General features: G+C 41.8%; 1 protein-coding gene across 1 annotated transcript; it reads right to left on the bottom strand.

Annotated features, from left to right (window-relative positions):
- Positions 1-593: 593 nt before the first annotated feature.
- CEP70 (centrosomal protein 70kDa) lies at positions 594-11,518 on the bottom strand (the record flags this gene model as incomplete). Its single annotated transcript, XM_009071881.1, has 15 exons — positions 594-655; positions 1,036-1,115; positions 2,050-2,164; positions 3,361-3,529; positions 4,027-4,173; positions 4,787-4,957; positions 5,759-5,861; positions 6,941-7,012; positions 7,356-7,444; positions 7,846-7,945; positions 8,626-8,685; positions 10,149-10,318; positions 10,635-10,815; positions 11,131-11,254; positions 11,413-11,518. Coding segments are annotated over 15 exons (1,749 nt in total), but the record flags the coding sequence as incomplete, so codon positions are not given.
- Between the last annotated feature and the right edge of the window lie 614 nt (positions 11,519-12,132).

Below are 12,132 nucleotides of genomic sequence, written 5' to 3'. Positions count from 1 at the left end.
ATTGTCTTGCATAAGAAACTTGATCTATTCCTGTCTAAAACTGACTTCTGAAATATGACCATGGTAACTTCAAATCATCACCTGAAGCAAAGTTAAATGTTTTTGGCCTAGATTACACTAATCCAGTCTGCTGGAGAGAATACTCACTGAATAACAATGTGGTCACATCCCAAACTGATCTGAAAATGTAAACAGTATTTTAGAACAGGCTCTCCAGAAAACCAAGACAGGCAAATGCTCGAAGTGTGATGGCTAAGGCAGTTAGAGCACCTTTATCTCATACTTACTGTGTCAGCAACATTGAGTGCTCAGTGCTTAGAGTTTGCCTAGGGGTGTGCTGGGTTCAGTTTCCTGCACTGATACAGGATATATTGCTTCTCTCTCTGGGATTGAGTAGAGCAGTTGATAGCAGTGATTGTAAAGTTCTTAAATTCACCAAGAATTCAGAATTTAAAAGGTTCAGTGGCTTTTATTTATGTCAAAAGGTCTGGAACTGTTGATGAGGGTAATGGGTCAGAGGTAGCTGTTATGTAAGTATCAACAGGTGTGTTCACAGGTAAGATAAATCTTGCTGGAGCAGAGCAGAGTCACTCTCAGCCAGCTCTCCATTTCAGGTTTCGCACCACAGGTAAAATATCATCCAGGTTAGTGATCTCTGCAACAGAATGAAAGCAAAAGGGTGAGGCCTCTGTACCCACAACACCTTCAAGTTCAGCCAAAATTCTAACTTCAGTGTTAGAATGAAATAATGAATGAAATAAACTCTTCACACCTTTTAATGCTTTTGGAAAGAACCCAATGGGACTTATCATGTGAGTGATATCATTGAGTCTATGCAACCCCATGTTCAATGAAAATAAAGTCACTTCCTGAGAAAAGATGGACAGAAGAGAATAAGGCAAAATACAGCACCTTCCCTCCCATCCTCCTTGTGTTGTAGCACACCAGGAGTAAACAAACACTTGTTACCTATTTAAAGCTCTATGAGGAAGCGTTGGCATAAAGATAATTACAACTGTTGCAAATATGACTCACCCAGAAGACAGAGCAAATCTTGGATGAGAGCTTGAAATGGTGGAAAGAAGCACTCGTGTTCCTCTAGCTTATTGATGATACTGAAATGTGCAAGTGACACTGTCAGGTAAGAGCTGCAAAGGTATTTCAGGTTCATCCCCTTGTCTGTTTTGTCATTCTGTGTCATAACTTTCTGAAAACACTGCAACTTGGTATATGAAACCATTGACACCACAGCTGTGTTCTCCAGTTCTGAAACCTGCAGCCAACCTGAGTCAGCTGCCACGAGGATCTCCAGTTTCACTGTTAATGCCTTGTATAAATCCTCCCTTTTCTCCTCACATGGCACCAGGTAGTCTGTGGACTTGGAACATCAATCTGTGTATGCTAAATATACTGCCTGGGGGTGGCTGATATAACTGCCTTAGAGGTGGAGGAAGAAGTGCTCTGTAAGCAGCTGTTCTCTAGTTAAAAGTGTGAGGAGTGAGCACAGAGAGGCTGAGGGAGTAAGTATTGTTAACTCAGCATGTGTCAGACTTGCTCCCATTTTTAGTCTGTTTGTAGAGCACTTGCTGAATACAAGCTCTTACAGTCTACCACCTCTATGCATGCTGTCAGCTGTTGAAGATGGAACAGGATTTGTCCAGTTCCTCAAGTATTTGTAGGCAGCTTGAGGCATACATTGTCTTAGCAACTAATATACCTCAGTATTACAGCTGAAACTTGCAACACTTTCTCCTCCCACCCCCGTGCAGGATTTGTCTCCTGATGAAACACACATCCCATGAAGGCTTGTTTGATCACCTTATCCATGCCAACCAGAGGGTGTTTTGGAACCTTCTGGCCTCAATTCGTCTTTGCCAGTTTTATCCTTTTGAAAGGATTCAAGATTTGCTTCCAGGAGGATAGTAACACCTCTGCTGTCACAGCTCACTGACTTTTAATCACTTGTTACAGCTTCTTTCAGTATCAGTTTTAGCCAATTCTCTCCATTACTACATCTGATGATTGAAGAATGGTCACAGCCCCACATACCTGTGGATGTCTTGGGTCCCCAGAAGCTGCTGTACCTGCTCAGTCACGTTCTTATTAATGATGTCACACAGTCTCCCAACAGTATCCACTACCACAGTGGGTGGAGCTGAACTGTCTGTGCAAAAACAAACACTTCATGTTTCTTGTAACAGTATAACAGGGAAGCATTTTAAACACGGCCAAATTTTTGCAGGTGCACAGATTTTATTTTGCTTTCATAGATCTAGGCATACACATTCCATCATTCACAGAAAACAAAGTGCCCATGGTCAGAAATTAATGTTAGCTAGGACTGGGGCATTGCTTACTAATCCTTTTGTCAGAGCTGTGTGTTCACAGCAGAGATGGTACTAAAGTACACCCTACAATGTCAGTGGAAATCACCCAACTGAAATTATACAGAGAGGGGGTTATTCATTAGGTTCTTGTGGCACAGTGGACACAGTACAGGGGTTAGACCAACAAGGAACCTGCCTAATATTATGTTAACATCCAGAAATTGTTTTGGTATTGGATTTTAGCTGCTTTGACTGCAGTGACTGAACATAACAGGTCCTTGTTCTTTTCTCCCTCAATTTCAGAAGAATGAGGCTCGGAGGAAGCATCCCCTGAGCTGCAATTAGAGGGACATGAGGCTTCCTCATTTCCTGGCTGCAGTCAGGAATTCTGTTTTGCTCCTTGAACGAGGCTCAGCAGACTCAGCAGCCCAGGAGCTTTGCTCTGGGGCTGTACACCCTACAGCACAGCCAAATCTTCAAACCCTGGAGCAGCAGCAGCAGCTGCTGTTCTCCAGAAGTACAAACCAGAAGAAAAGTAACTAAGTACACCTTCAAGTACTGAGTTTTTGACATTCAATAACTTCTTTTGGTTGTTAAGTTTAGCAGCATAAGATGGAAGTTTCTGAGGAATGGACACAATTACACTTGAATTAATTTCTGAGTAGAAATCTACAGCAGAGGTTGAGTCGTTCTTTCTTAACCTTGTAATTGCTCAAGTATGAGAGATGGTCTAGAATTACAAAGTCAGCTCATAGGAAACAAAGCTTTGTGGGAAAACAAAAATTCAATTTCCTCTGTTACTCCCTTCTGCCTCCTTGGTATTCCTCAGCCACTGCTAAATGCTTACATATAATGGGGTTTTGCTATTTAAACTGCCAATTGATAGGAACCCATTTTTATCTTCCCAGTGAAGAATACACCTAGTTTACTCATTTCTCAGCAGCTCAACATTATTTTCTACAAAGAAATCAGCTCTTCACTTGTCCTCTTCCTTTGGCATGGTCTGAACACATGGCAGGAGGTCAGTCTTTACCTAGCTCCAGGAGCTCATGGAGATTCCTCATGACGTTGGTCATCTCCCCAAGCTTTGTGTAAACCTCATTCATTCGTGGATAAATGCCATTCAGAGAATTCACATCAAACAGCTTCTGGAAGTGAGAGACTATCGCAAACAGGGTTGGCAAGGATGGTGTCTGGCTGTTCTGTGGCAAGCAGGAAGAACTCATTAGTGTGATTGTTTAACAAGGCAAGGATGCTTTTAAACTGGGAAACACGCTTAAAACCGGCCTGAAGAAAAATGGGTGTAACTTCCCTTATTAAATCTAAGCCTTTCAAATATTCTTAAATCTGAAGACATATTTTCAGTGGAGTTTTCAGGCACAAATATCCACCAAACACAATACTCTTTCAAAAACTTTTCTCCCCTGTTGCTGAGAAGTACTTTCATGTATTCTCAGCCCTGACTGAGAAACAGAAACAGTGCAAATTCATTGCTGGTCAAGTGCCTTTGATTAAAGCAGTCTTGGCCAAGGTGAATTTATCCATTATGTTAAAACAGTCTTTGACCACTGAACATATTCAAACAGGTATTTCTGAAACCCCACAAGGCTCTCCTGTGCATCCAATCTGATCATCCTGTGAAGAATGCAGTTATGAATTCCACAGTAACTTGTGATAATGAGCCCCTCATAAGAATTACCTTTTCCTTATTTTCTATTTCTTCCAAAATTGCATCTACTATGAACTGGAGGTCTTCAACTCGTATGGATTCTCTGTTATCCTGTGGATCTGCAGTGTTCCAAGGCACCAATTCCAAAGACAGTTTTCTCAAGGACTTATGCAAATCCTTTTAAAAGAAGGGAAAAGACACAACATATTTTAGAAACTGTTGTTTTTAGTGTAGAAACAGACAGATTTTTGTGTTTCTTGTATGTAAAAACATTCCAGGACTGGAGATGATAAGGTTTTAGTTGTCATGGAATTTAAGCACAGCATCTTGCTGACATTCTGTGATTTACAGTCTAAAAATATTATATTTGCTATGTATTACAGTTTCAGTGAAATGAGAAATGTTGGTCACAGAGTTTGGTTTCAAACAAAATTACCTCACTTGTATTTGGATCAAAAAGTTACAGTTCTGCCAAGACAAAAGGAAGAAAGAATGTGTTGTCATTAATGTGTCAAGTCCAAACTCTTAACGCTTAAGTGTCTTCTTAGGGACTCAGCCAGTGAACAAAACCAGTTAAATGATATCCAGAGGAATAGCTCTGGTACATTTTTCACACCACCATGTTTTAAAGTGGTATACAAATGCACAGCAGAATTATTTAAAAAGTAACACCAAGTCAGGCAATAACAAAAGGTACACAAAAAAACCCCATGACTCCAAACAAGGAGAGACTGAGGAGTGGCCAGCAGATGAAAGGAAGATTATAAAGCTTACAATAACGTGTTGTTACCTTTAGGGCCATGAGCTGATCTGCCCACATCTGTATAGTGAGGGGAAGGTGCTCAAATGCACATTCCTGTCCATTCTCTTTAGCACAGTTTTGCACTGGCCCTTTGCTGCGCCTGTATATTGAGGGAGGAGCTCTTGGGCTTCGCAAAATAGCATCAATATGGGTCAAAACCTTCAACAACAAATAACAAATGTTATTGCTCAAATATGTGTGACATTTTGTAATAAAATCCTCTCCATCACAGTCATGATTGTCTAAACATTCAATCATCAGTAGCTCCAATATTACTATTGATCCAGTATTACTAGAGGAGAATCTTACACATGCATTCAATACACAACAGGTGCAAAGATTTAAATGTACACTAGCCAGAAGATCATAAAATCAGAGAATTTTAGGGGTTGGAATGGACCTTACAGATCAGCTAGTCCCAACCCCCTGCCCTGGGCAGGGACACCTCCCACTAGCCCAGGTTGCTCAAGGCCTCATCCAGTCTGGCTTTGCAAAGGCATGAGGGATATGTAACATTTATCCACTCCAGGCATTGTTACTTCCACAGTTTACATTTTGCTAAGTTTTATTATACTTGGGCTTTTTTAATTCAAAGCAAAATAAAAGCCACTATCTCCTCAGGCATGTTTCAAACTATAACCTAAGGATCTGTTCTGCCTAAGACATGGAGAACAAACCCCTTGTCCTGAAAAGACTTCAGCTAAATCATTGATTCGATGTTTGCCAGCCTAGTGTCGCCTTCCTTGCTGTATTTTCAGGTAGTTTACACTGAGATGGGACAGTTAAGAACTAGCCAACATTAACTGCCAAATCCAGAATGCTAACACACCAGGCAGAGAAGACTTGATAGGAACTCTTAGACTCAAGACAGCCACTCCACTGTAATTAGTTGAACAAAACAAGTATAACATTTCATTGTAACAGTGCTAGATACACACAGTACAGCTACAATTTGTGCACCTGTAAGTATTGCTGGCAAGCTGCCTGCAGCTGATCCACTCCTGCAATGCTCCCAGGTTCCTTCTTTTCTTCTGTTTGTTCTCCAGTGTTACTCCCTGAGGATCTGCACAAAAATACACACGGTGGGTTACACAAGCAGCCTTGGCAGGAGATACTACTTTCAACCTGCTGAAAGAACCAGGTGTGCAGCACATATACTTACACCTACAAAGTGGAACCTCCACATTAGGGTCCTGGCTGACCAAATTCCATCAGACTGAACTATCTGACAACACAATACCTAATGCAACTACCACCAATTTATCTCAAGCCTCCAGACTGAGGTCATTCCAGATTGCATGCTGATTTCTGTCCCCAGAAGGGACACCACTATACAGGTGTTCTGTTACCAGAAGTTCTGCTATGGGTGAAGACTTAAAATCCAAAGTTTTACTCAAAAGGGTCAAATTCCAAGCTCACAATTTTTATTTGCTTCTGCTGGAACATCTTTCCTGGCTTACCACTCGCTGCTCTTCTTGTCCAATCTGAGATGACCTTCTCTGAAACTACCACCCAAATCATACCCACTGCACAAGGAAGACCATTTAAATATACACAAGGTAAAATGAAAACCTGAACAATTTTAAAGTTGAAGTGATGCCTTTTTCAGGCTATATTTAGCATCCAGAATACACATGCACAAATGACACAACGAAATTACAGATAAAAACACTGTCAATAGAGGATCTTACTACCTTCAATATATTTTCTTAGCAACTTTTCAGAAGAAAACAAAGTCAATTTCCAAGACTAATGTAACTCAGTAGCTGCAACATTTTTCCAGCTCATACTTCACATTCATAATCTATAATATAAACAGTCACTTTCTTTACAGCTCATGGAAAGAGCAAACCCCAGAGTTTAGCTCTGTCCCTATTGCCTACAATAGCACTCAGATCAAATCCAGAAAGACAAAATGAAATAAAAACGCTCTGCTGTGCCCCTACTTGGAGCCCCTGCCAGTATTTCAGGGATTCACAGGGCTTTGGAGATCCAGCAGCATTTCCTGCCCTCAACAGGCTCTGAAGAATCTTGGGAAGTTACAGGAGTTTTATAAGCTACTACCTACATTATGGTTTGCAGAGTAGTTTTGCCTTCAGAAGTTCAGAGAATTAATGAAAGTTACTGAAGAAATACACTTACTGGATTTTCTTTAGAGTTTTCTCTAGTTTCTTTACTTGGTGCTTGTAAAATTTTAATTCTTGTGCAGTTGGCCTGTTAGAGAGAAAAAGTACTGTACTGTATGTCTTGCACTGAAAGATAACTATAAAATTCAGCCAAGTGAAAAGGTAAGAGCTTTGCCAGTGCCAAAACATCATTCTGGAAATTAAATTCTGCAACATTTCTGCGTGACAACAGCAACAAACAGCAAACTAACCCTTAGCAGTTGTTATTAACAGTGTAGGGAGGAGAGTTTGGCTGCTGCTGCCATATCTTATTTCTCTGATCACAGATTTCATACCACACTTTTACAACTGCTGGTGCTTTTGCTTTCTTTCTTCGTAAAGCAAAGTCAACTGAAATGGCCTTACAAAGGATGATACTTATCCTTCCTCACCTTATTTCCAAATCTTTCTTGAGAGTTATACTTTCAAGCAGAAGCTGTTCATTCCTGGCTTTTGTTTCAATGAGTTGTTTCTGGAAAGACTGCAACAGAGACTCTGTTATTCCTTTGGTTCCACTCATTCCACAATCAACAAGCTTTAACAATTTAAAGCATGTACATGCCAAAAAGGGTTCCCAACTGCCTGTACAGCAAGACAGCATGGATGAGGAATCAGATGACTAGGATCAAGAGCCTGCTGCATTAGAGCACAGGTGGAGAACTGTGACTAAGGAGGTCTGTGCAGCCCTCAGCGAAGACTCACAACATAGTGCTCAATCTCTGCATAAAGACAGGGAACCCTGCCCAGAGCCCAGAGAGGTTACAGGTTCAGAAGACATGACAAGAACAAGGGACAGAAGTCAAACATGTTTATGTTTCTATGTGGCTCTTGAAGGTTTACCATGTAGAGATCTGCACTGACTTATCCTGGGCAGTTTCATACCATGAGCAGTGCTCTGTAATTGGGGGTAGCATCTAGATTTAAGAACTCTTCCTTGCTTTTTCCTTCTCTCTGTACCTGGTCTTCATCTTTTTTATATTGCCTATTGGGAAAAATAAATAGTTTCAGCTTACTTCAATTAAATTACCTCAAAAATCTAAGTTGGTTTAGTTAGCAGTTACATATACAATAATGTTTCCATAAACTACAAAGTAAACAGAATAGAAATTCTTCCCTAAGATCCACTGCTCTAATTTCTGGGAAAACTGTTTCATACACTAATTAAGTGCACTTATCCTCAAGAGAAACTCCAGTACAAGCAAATCCTATTTCAGTTTTCAAGAAAATAATCTCAAACTATAGGAATGTCTCAGTTATCTGCTTGTTCCTTTGTACCATGCAGGTACCATTACTGAGCTGAAAAGTTGGTGCTCCTTTAGTTTTCAGAGATCACTCCACTGAGCACAGCTAATGCAGTAATTCTGGCAAAAAAGGAAGAAAATGGGAGGGGGAGAGAAAAAAAAGAGAAAGAATTATAGGTCAAGTATCTGAATATCCCAAACATCTTAGCTGTCCTGGCCTCCTAACTGAGGAGCTGCTTGGCCTGACTAACCATTATTCCCTCAGTAAATCCAAACTTCTATGATCATTATAACCCTTTGCTCTTTCCTTAAATGCCAGTGACATCTGGAACACAGAATATTTACCACTAAAAGATTTAAGAAGAGTGAGGAGTAAGAAAATTTTGAACAGCAGAACCATAAGGCATTAAATGAGACCTACCTCAACTCCTTTTTCATTTGACTAATTTGAGATTCATAATAATCAATTAGACAAAGGAACCTGAAGAAAGGAAAAATGGTATTTTGAATTTCAGATATTCTCAAAAAAACTCATGTCTGAAAGATGCAGTGACCAACCCAGATGAACTGGGAAGCTTACACAGCTGCACTGCACTTCAGAAGTGGCTGCTCTGAACAGTGGGTTTTCTCTCATACCAAACATAGTCACAGTTTGCCAAACCAGGAAAGTAGAGACATTACTATTCTAATAGTGGCAAAATGATTCAAGAGGAATAAAAAGCTAAATCCTCCCACAGCCTCCTCATATTGTGACTGTAACCCAGCAAGGTTAACAGCAAGACACACTGAAGATAAAGTGCCTTTCCTCTTGCCTCTCAGATTGTCTGGTTTGGAGAGACAGATGAGAGTACAGGGAACCAAATTCCTTCCTCTCACACAGCGAGGGCACGAGGAAAAGGCTGTGCACATTTAATGCCTTTTAAATGCTTGCCAGGTAAACACTGCTGGCCAGGCCTACAAAGCCAAGTGACATCAGCACAATAAAGCAATGGCTACCTGAGGCCTAGGAATAGTCAAATCTCTGATTATAGCAGAGCTATGAAAATCCTGCTGCAAGAGACAGGCTTAGGATGCTTCCTGAAATTTCCCTAAAGTACTTGGAAGCCTCACAGCAAGCCTGGAGTCAGCAGTTGCAAAGATTACCTCCCAGAATTGGAATGGCTCTTTTTGGGGGCTGGGGGTGGTGTTTGTTGTTTTTTTTAGTTCGTTAGTTTTATCATTTAAATTTTTACACGTTAGAATCCCGGGATGAGATCATCGTAGCAGACACTGCAGTTCCAGAGCAGAGCGAATCATTCCCTTCCCTTTGCTGACACCTAGTGTAGACACTGGCTAGTAAATTTTTAATTTTTGCCATCGATTTATCCAACACACAATTTTACAAAAGAAAAATATTCCTGCATCAATGTATATTTACAAGAATCCCTATTTCAGCTTGCACTCCTAAGGTCTCCAGCTTCTTTTTTTTCTATATAAATATGGAGAACTGTTACTTTAAAATCTGTTCCTTCATTCAACATCACAGGGTGTTCACCACCATAAAGAGTCATAGAATTTTAGGAGTTGGAATGGACCTTATAGTCATCTAGTCCCAACCCCTTAGCATGGGCAGGGACACCTCCCACCACAGCAGACTGCTCAAGGTTTTACCCAACCTGAACACTGCCTGGGTTGGGGAATCCACAGCCTCCCTGGGCAACCTATGCCAGTGTCTCACCACCCTCACTGGAAATAAACCTTTTCCTAATATCTAACCTAAATTTCCTCTCCTTCAATTTGTACCCATTGCCCTTTGTCCTGTCACTGCAGTTTCTAACAAAGAGTCCCTCTCTGGCTCCCCTGTAGCCCCTTCAAATATTGGAAGGTGCTATGAGATCTCCACACAACCTTCTCTTCTCCAGGCTGAACAGCCCCAACTTCCTCAGCCGGATGATCATTGCTTACTGCTGATCTAGAAGAGACTTGGGAGCTCTTTTGCAAAAGCGGCACAGCATTTTATTTTGGGTGACCACACGTCGCTGCTCCTCCATCCCAACTCTGCTCAGCTCCTTCTGCAAACGGGCAATAACCTCTTCCTGCTCTCGCAGCTTTTCCTGCTGCTGTTGGTATTTTACCTGTGTACAGGGAATGAGAGTGTTATTAAATTGTTCTAACCCACAAACTGGCTGTACTGTACATGCCCAGATATGCAGTTGGTCGCAAGGAGGATTTAAAACCCACTTGGGTTTTAGCTATACTGGAGAGACAGTGAAGAAGGATACAGATATTATTTTAAGTTGTTGGCAGAAAACTGTGCATAGCTTGAAGAAACTTAGCTCTGAACAGTGTACTAACCCTATGACCCACGACTCATGTTTATTTTGATCAATGCAAATATTTTTAAGGCTTTTAAAAGAAATCTGAATCCTCAGGCAGCACCATCTGAATTACCTGTGAAACCTGCTGGTCTTTTTGAAGCTCTTTGACTTGGTTCTGTTGCTGGCAAACCTTAGCTATTGTCTCATCTTCCAGCTGACAAATTTTGGCCTTAACGTTTTTCACCACGTTTTCCAATTCGTTAGCCCGTTGCTCCTGCCGAGACGCCCGACCTCGCTCCTGTCGCAGCTCATCCCTGGGGAGAACAGATCAATCCTTGATTTAAACTCGTTTCCCAGCAAGGGAAGCACAGGCCTGGCAACACTATCTGATGATGTTCCACAATATCTTGTGGCAGCAGGTATGGGAAATGTGCTGGAATGGGAAGAAGCAGCAGGTGAAAGAATGGAAGGGCTCAAAAGGAACTAGGCCAACACTGCTGCATATTGGACAATAACCTCAGGGTAAAAGTCTTAGGCCTCTGATGAGATGATCTCCACTGGGCAGGAGATGCACACTGATCCTACTTTTGCTTTGCATTAGCAGGTAAGTTCCTTCCACCATGTCTTACCTCAGACTTCGATTCGCCTCCATAAGCCCCTGCATCACCCTCTGCTGCCGCTCGGTGTCTTCCACCAGCGTTTCTAACGCAAGTCTTATCCTCAGAGAAGACTGCCTGTCTAGGACAATCATATCTGGAGATACAAAACGTAGGAAAAGTCACAATGAAAGGCTTTTAATAGCTGAAGAAGATTACATGTCTGCTGCCGTGTAGAAGTGACAGCTTTAGAGGTGCCTTGTGAATTTAGGCTATTCCTGAATGCAAGAACTGATGAAATTGCCATTTCCTTACCTGATATATTTCTGCAGCTTTGGGGGGCAGCGAGACTCACTGGTTTCAACCCATGACGTATTAATAGCCTGTTTATGTTTTCCCACTCTGCCTTCTCCTGCTGCAGCTGGGAGAAGGGGAAGAAGAGGCAGAAGCCTGAGTTCTCCAGATCAGCTCCCAAACTAAAGCAAATCAACCCCAAACCCCCACACACTCCAGCCACTACAGGAGGGGCTCGAGAGACGCTCCAATAGATCTGCAAAATATACAGGGGAATCATGGAATCACAGAATTTTAGGGGTTGGAATGGACCTTATAGACCATCTAGTCCCAACCCCCTGCCCTGGGCAGGGACACCTCCCACCAGAGCAGGTAGTTCGAGGCTTCATCCAACCTGGAACTGAACACTGCCAGGGTTGGGGCATTCTACCTCCCTGGGCAACCTGTGTGCCATGGTCCCACCACCCTCACAGGTAAAACGTTTACCTGGTATCTAACCTAAATTTCCCCTCCCTCAATTTGTGAACCCATTACCCCTTGTCCTGTCACTGCAGTTCCTAACCAAGAGTCCCTCTCCAGCTTCACTGCAGCCCCTTCTGATACTGAAAGCATCCTTAACAATATACATGCTCAGCTTTCCTGATCTCTGTTAGAAAGCAAAATGAGGAAACTTCACCTTTGTAACAAACCCACCCTATCAGTATCTGAACGGGATACAGGGAAACTGCAGAGGGACTCTTG

The sequence above is a fragment of the Acanthisitta chloris genome, unplaced genomic scaffold (genome assembly GCF_000695815.1).
Source record: "Acanthisitta chloris isolate BGI_N310 unplaced genomic scaffold, ASM69581v1 scaffold25563, whole genome shotgun sequence".
Taxonomy (NCBI): Eukaryota; Metazoa; Chordata; class Aves; order Passeriformes; family Acanthisittidae; genus Acanthisitta; species Acanthisitta chloris.
The sequence above is the reverse complement of the archived record's forward strand: the minus strand, read 5'-3'. Positions and strand labels throughout refer to the sequence as shown.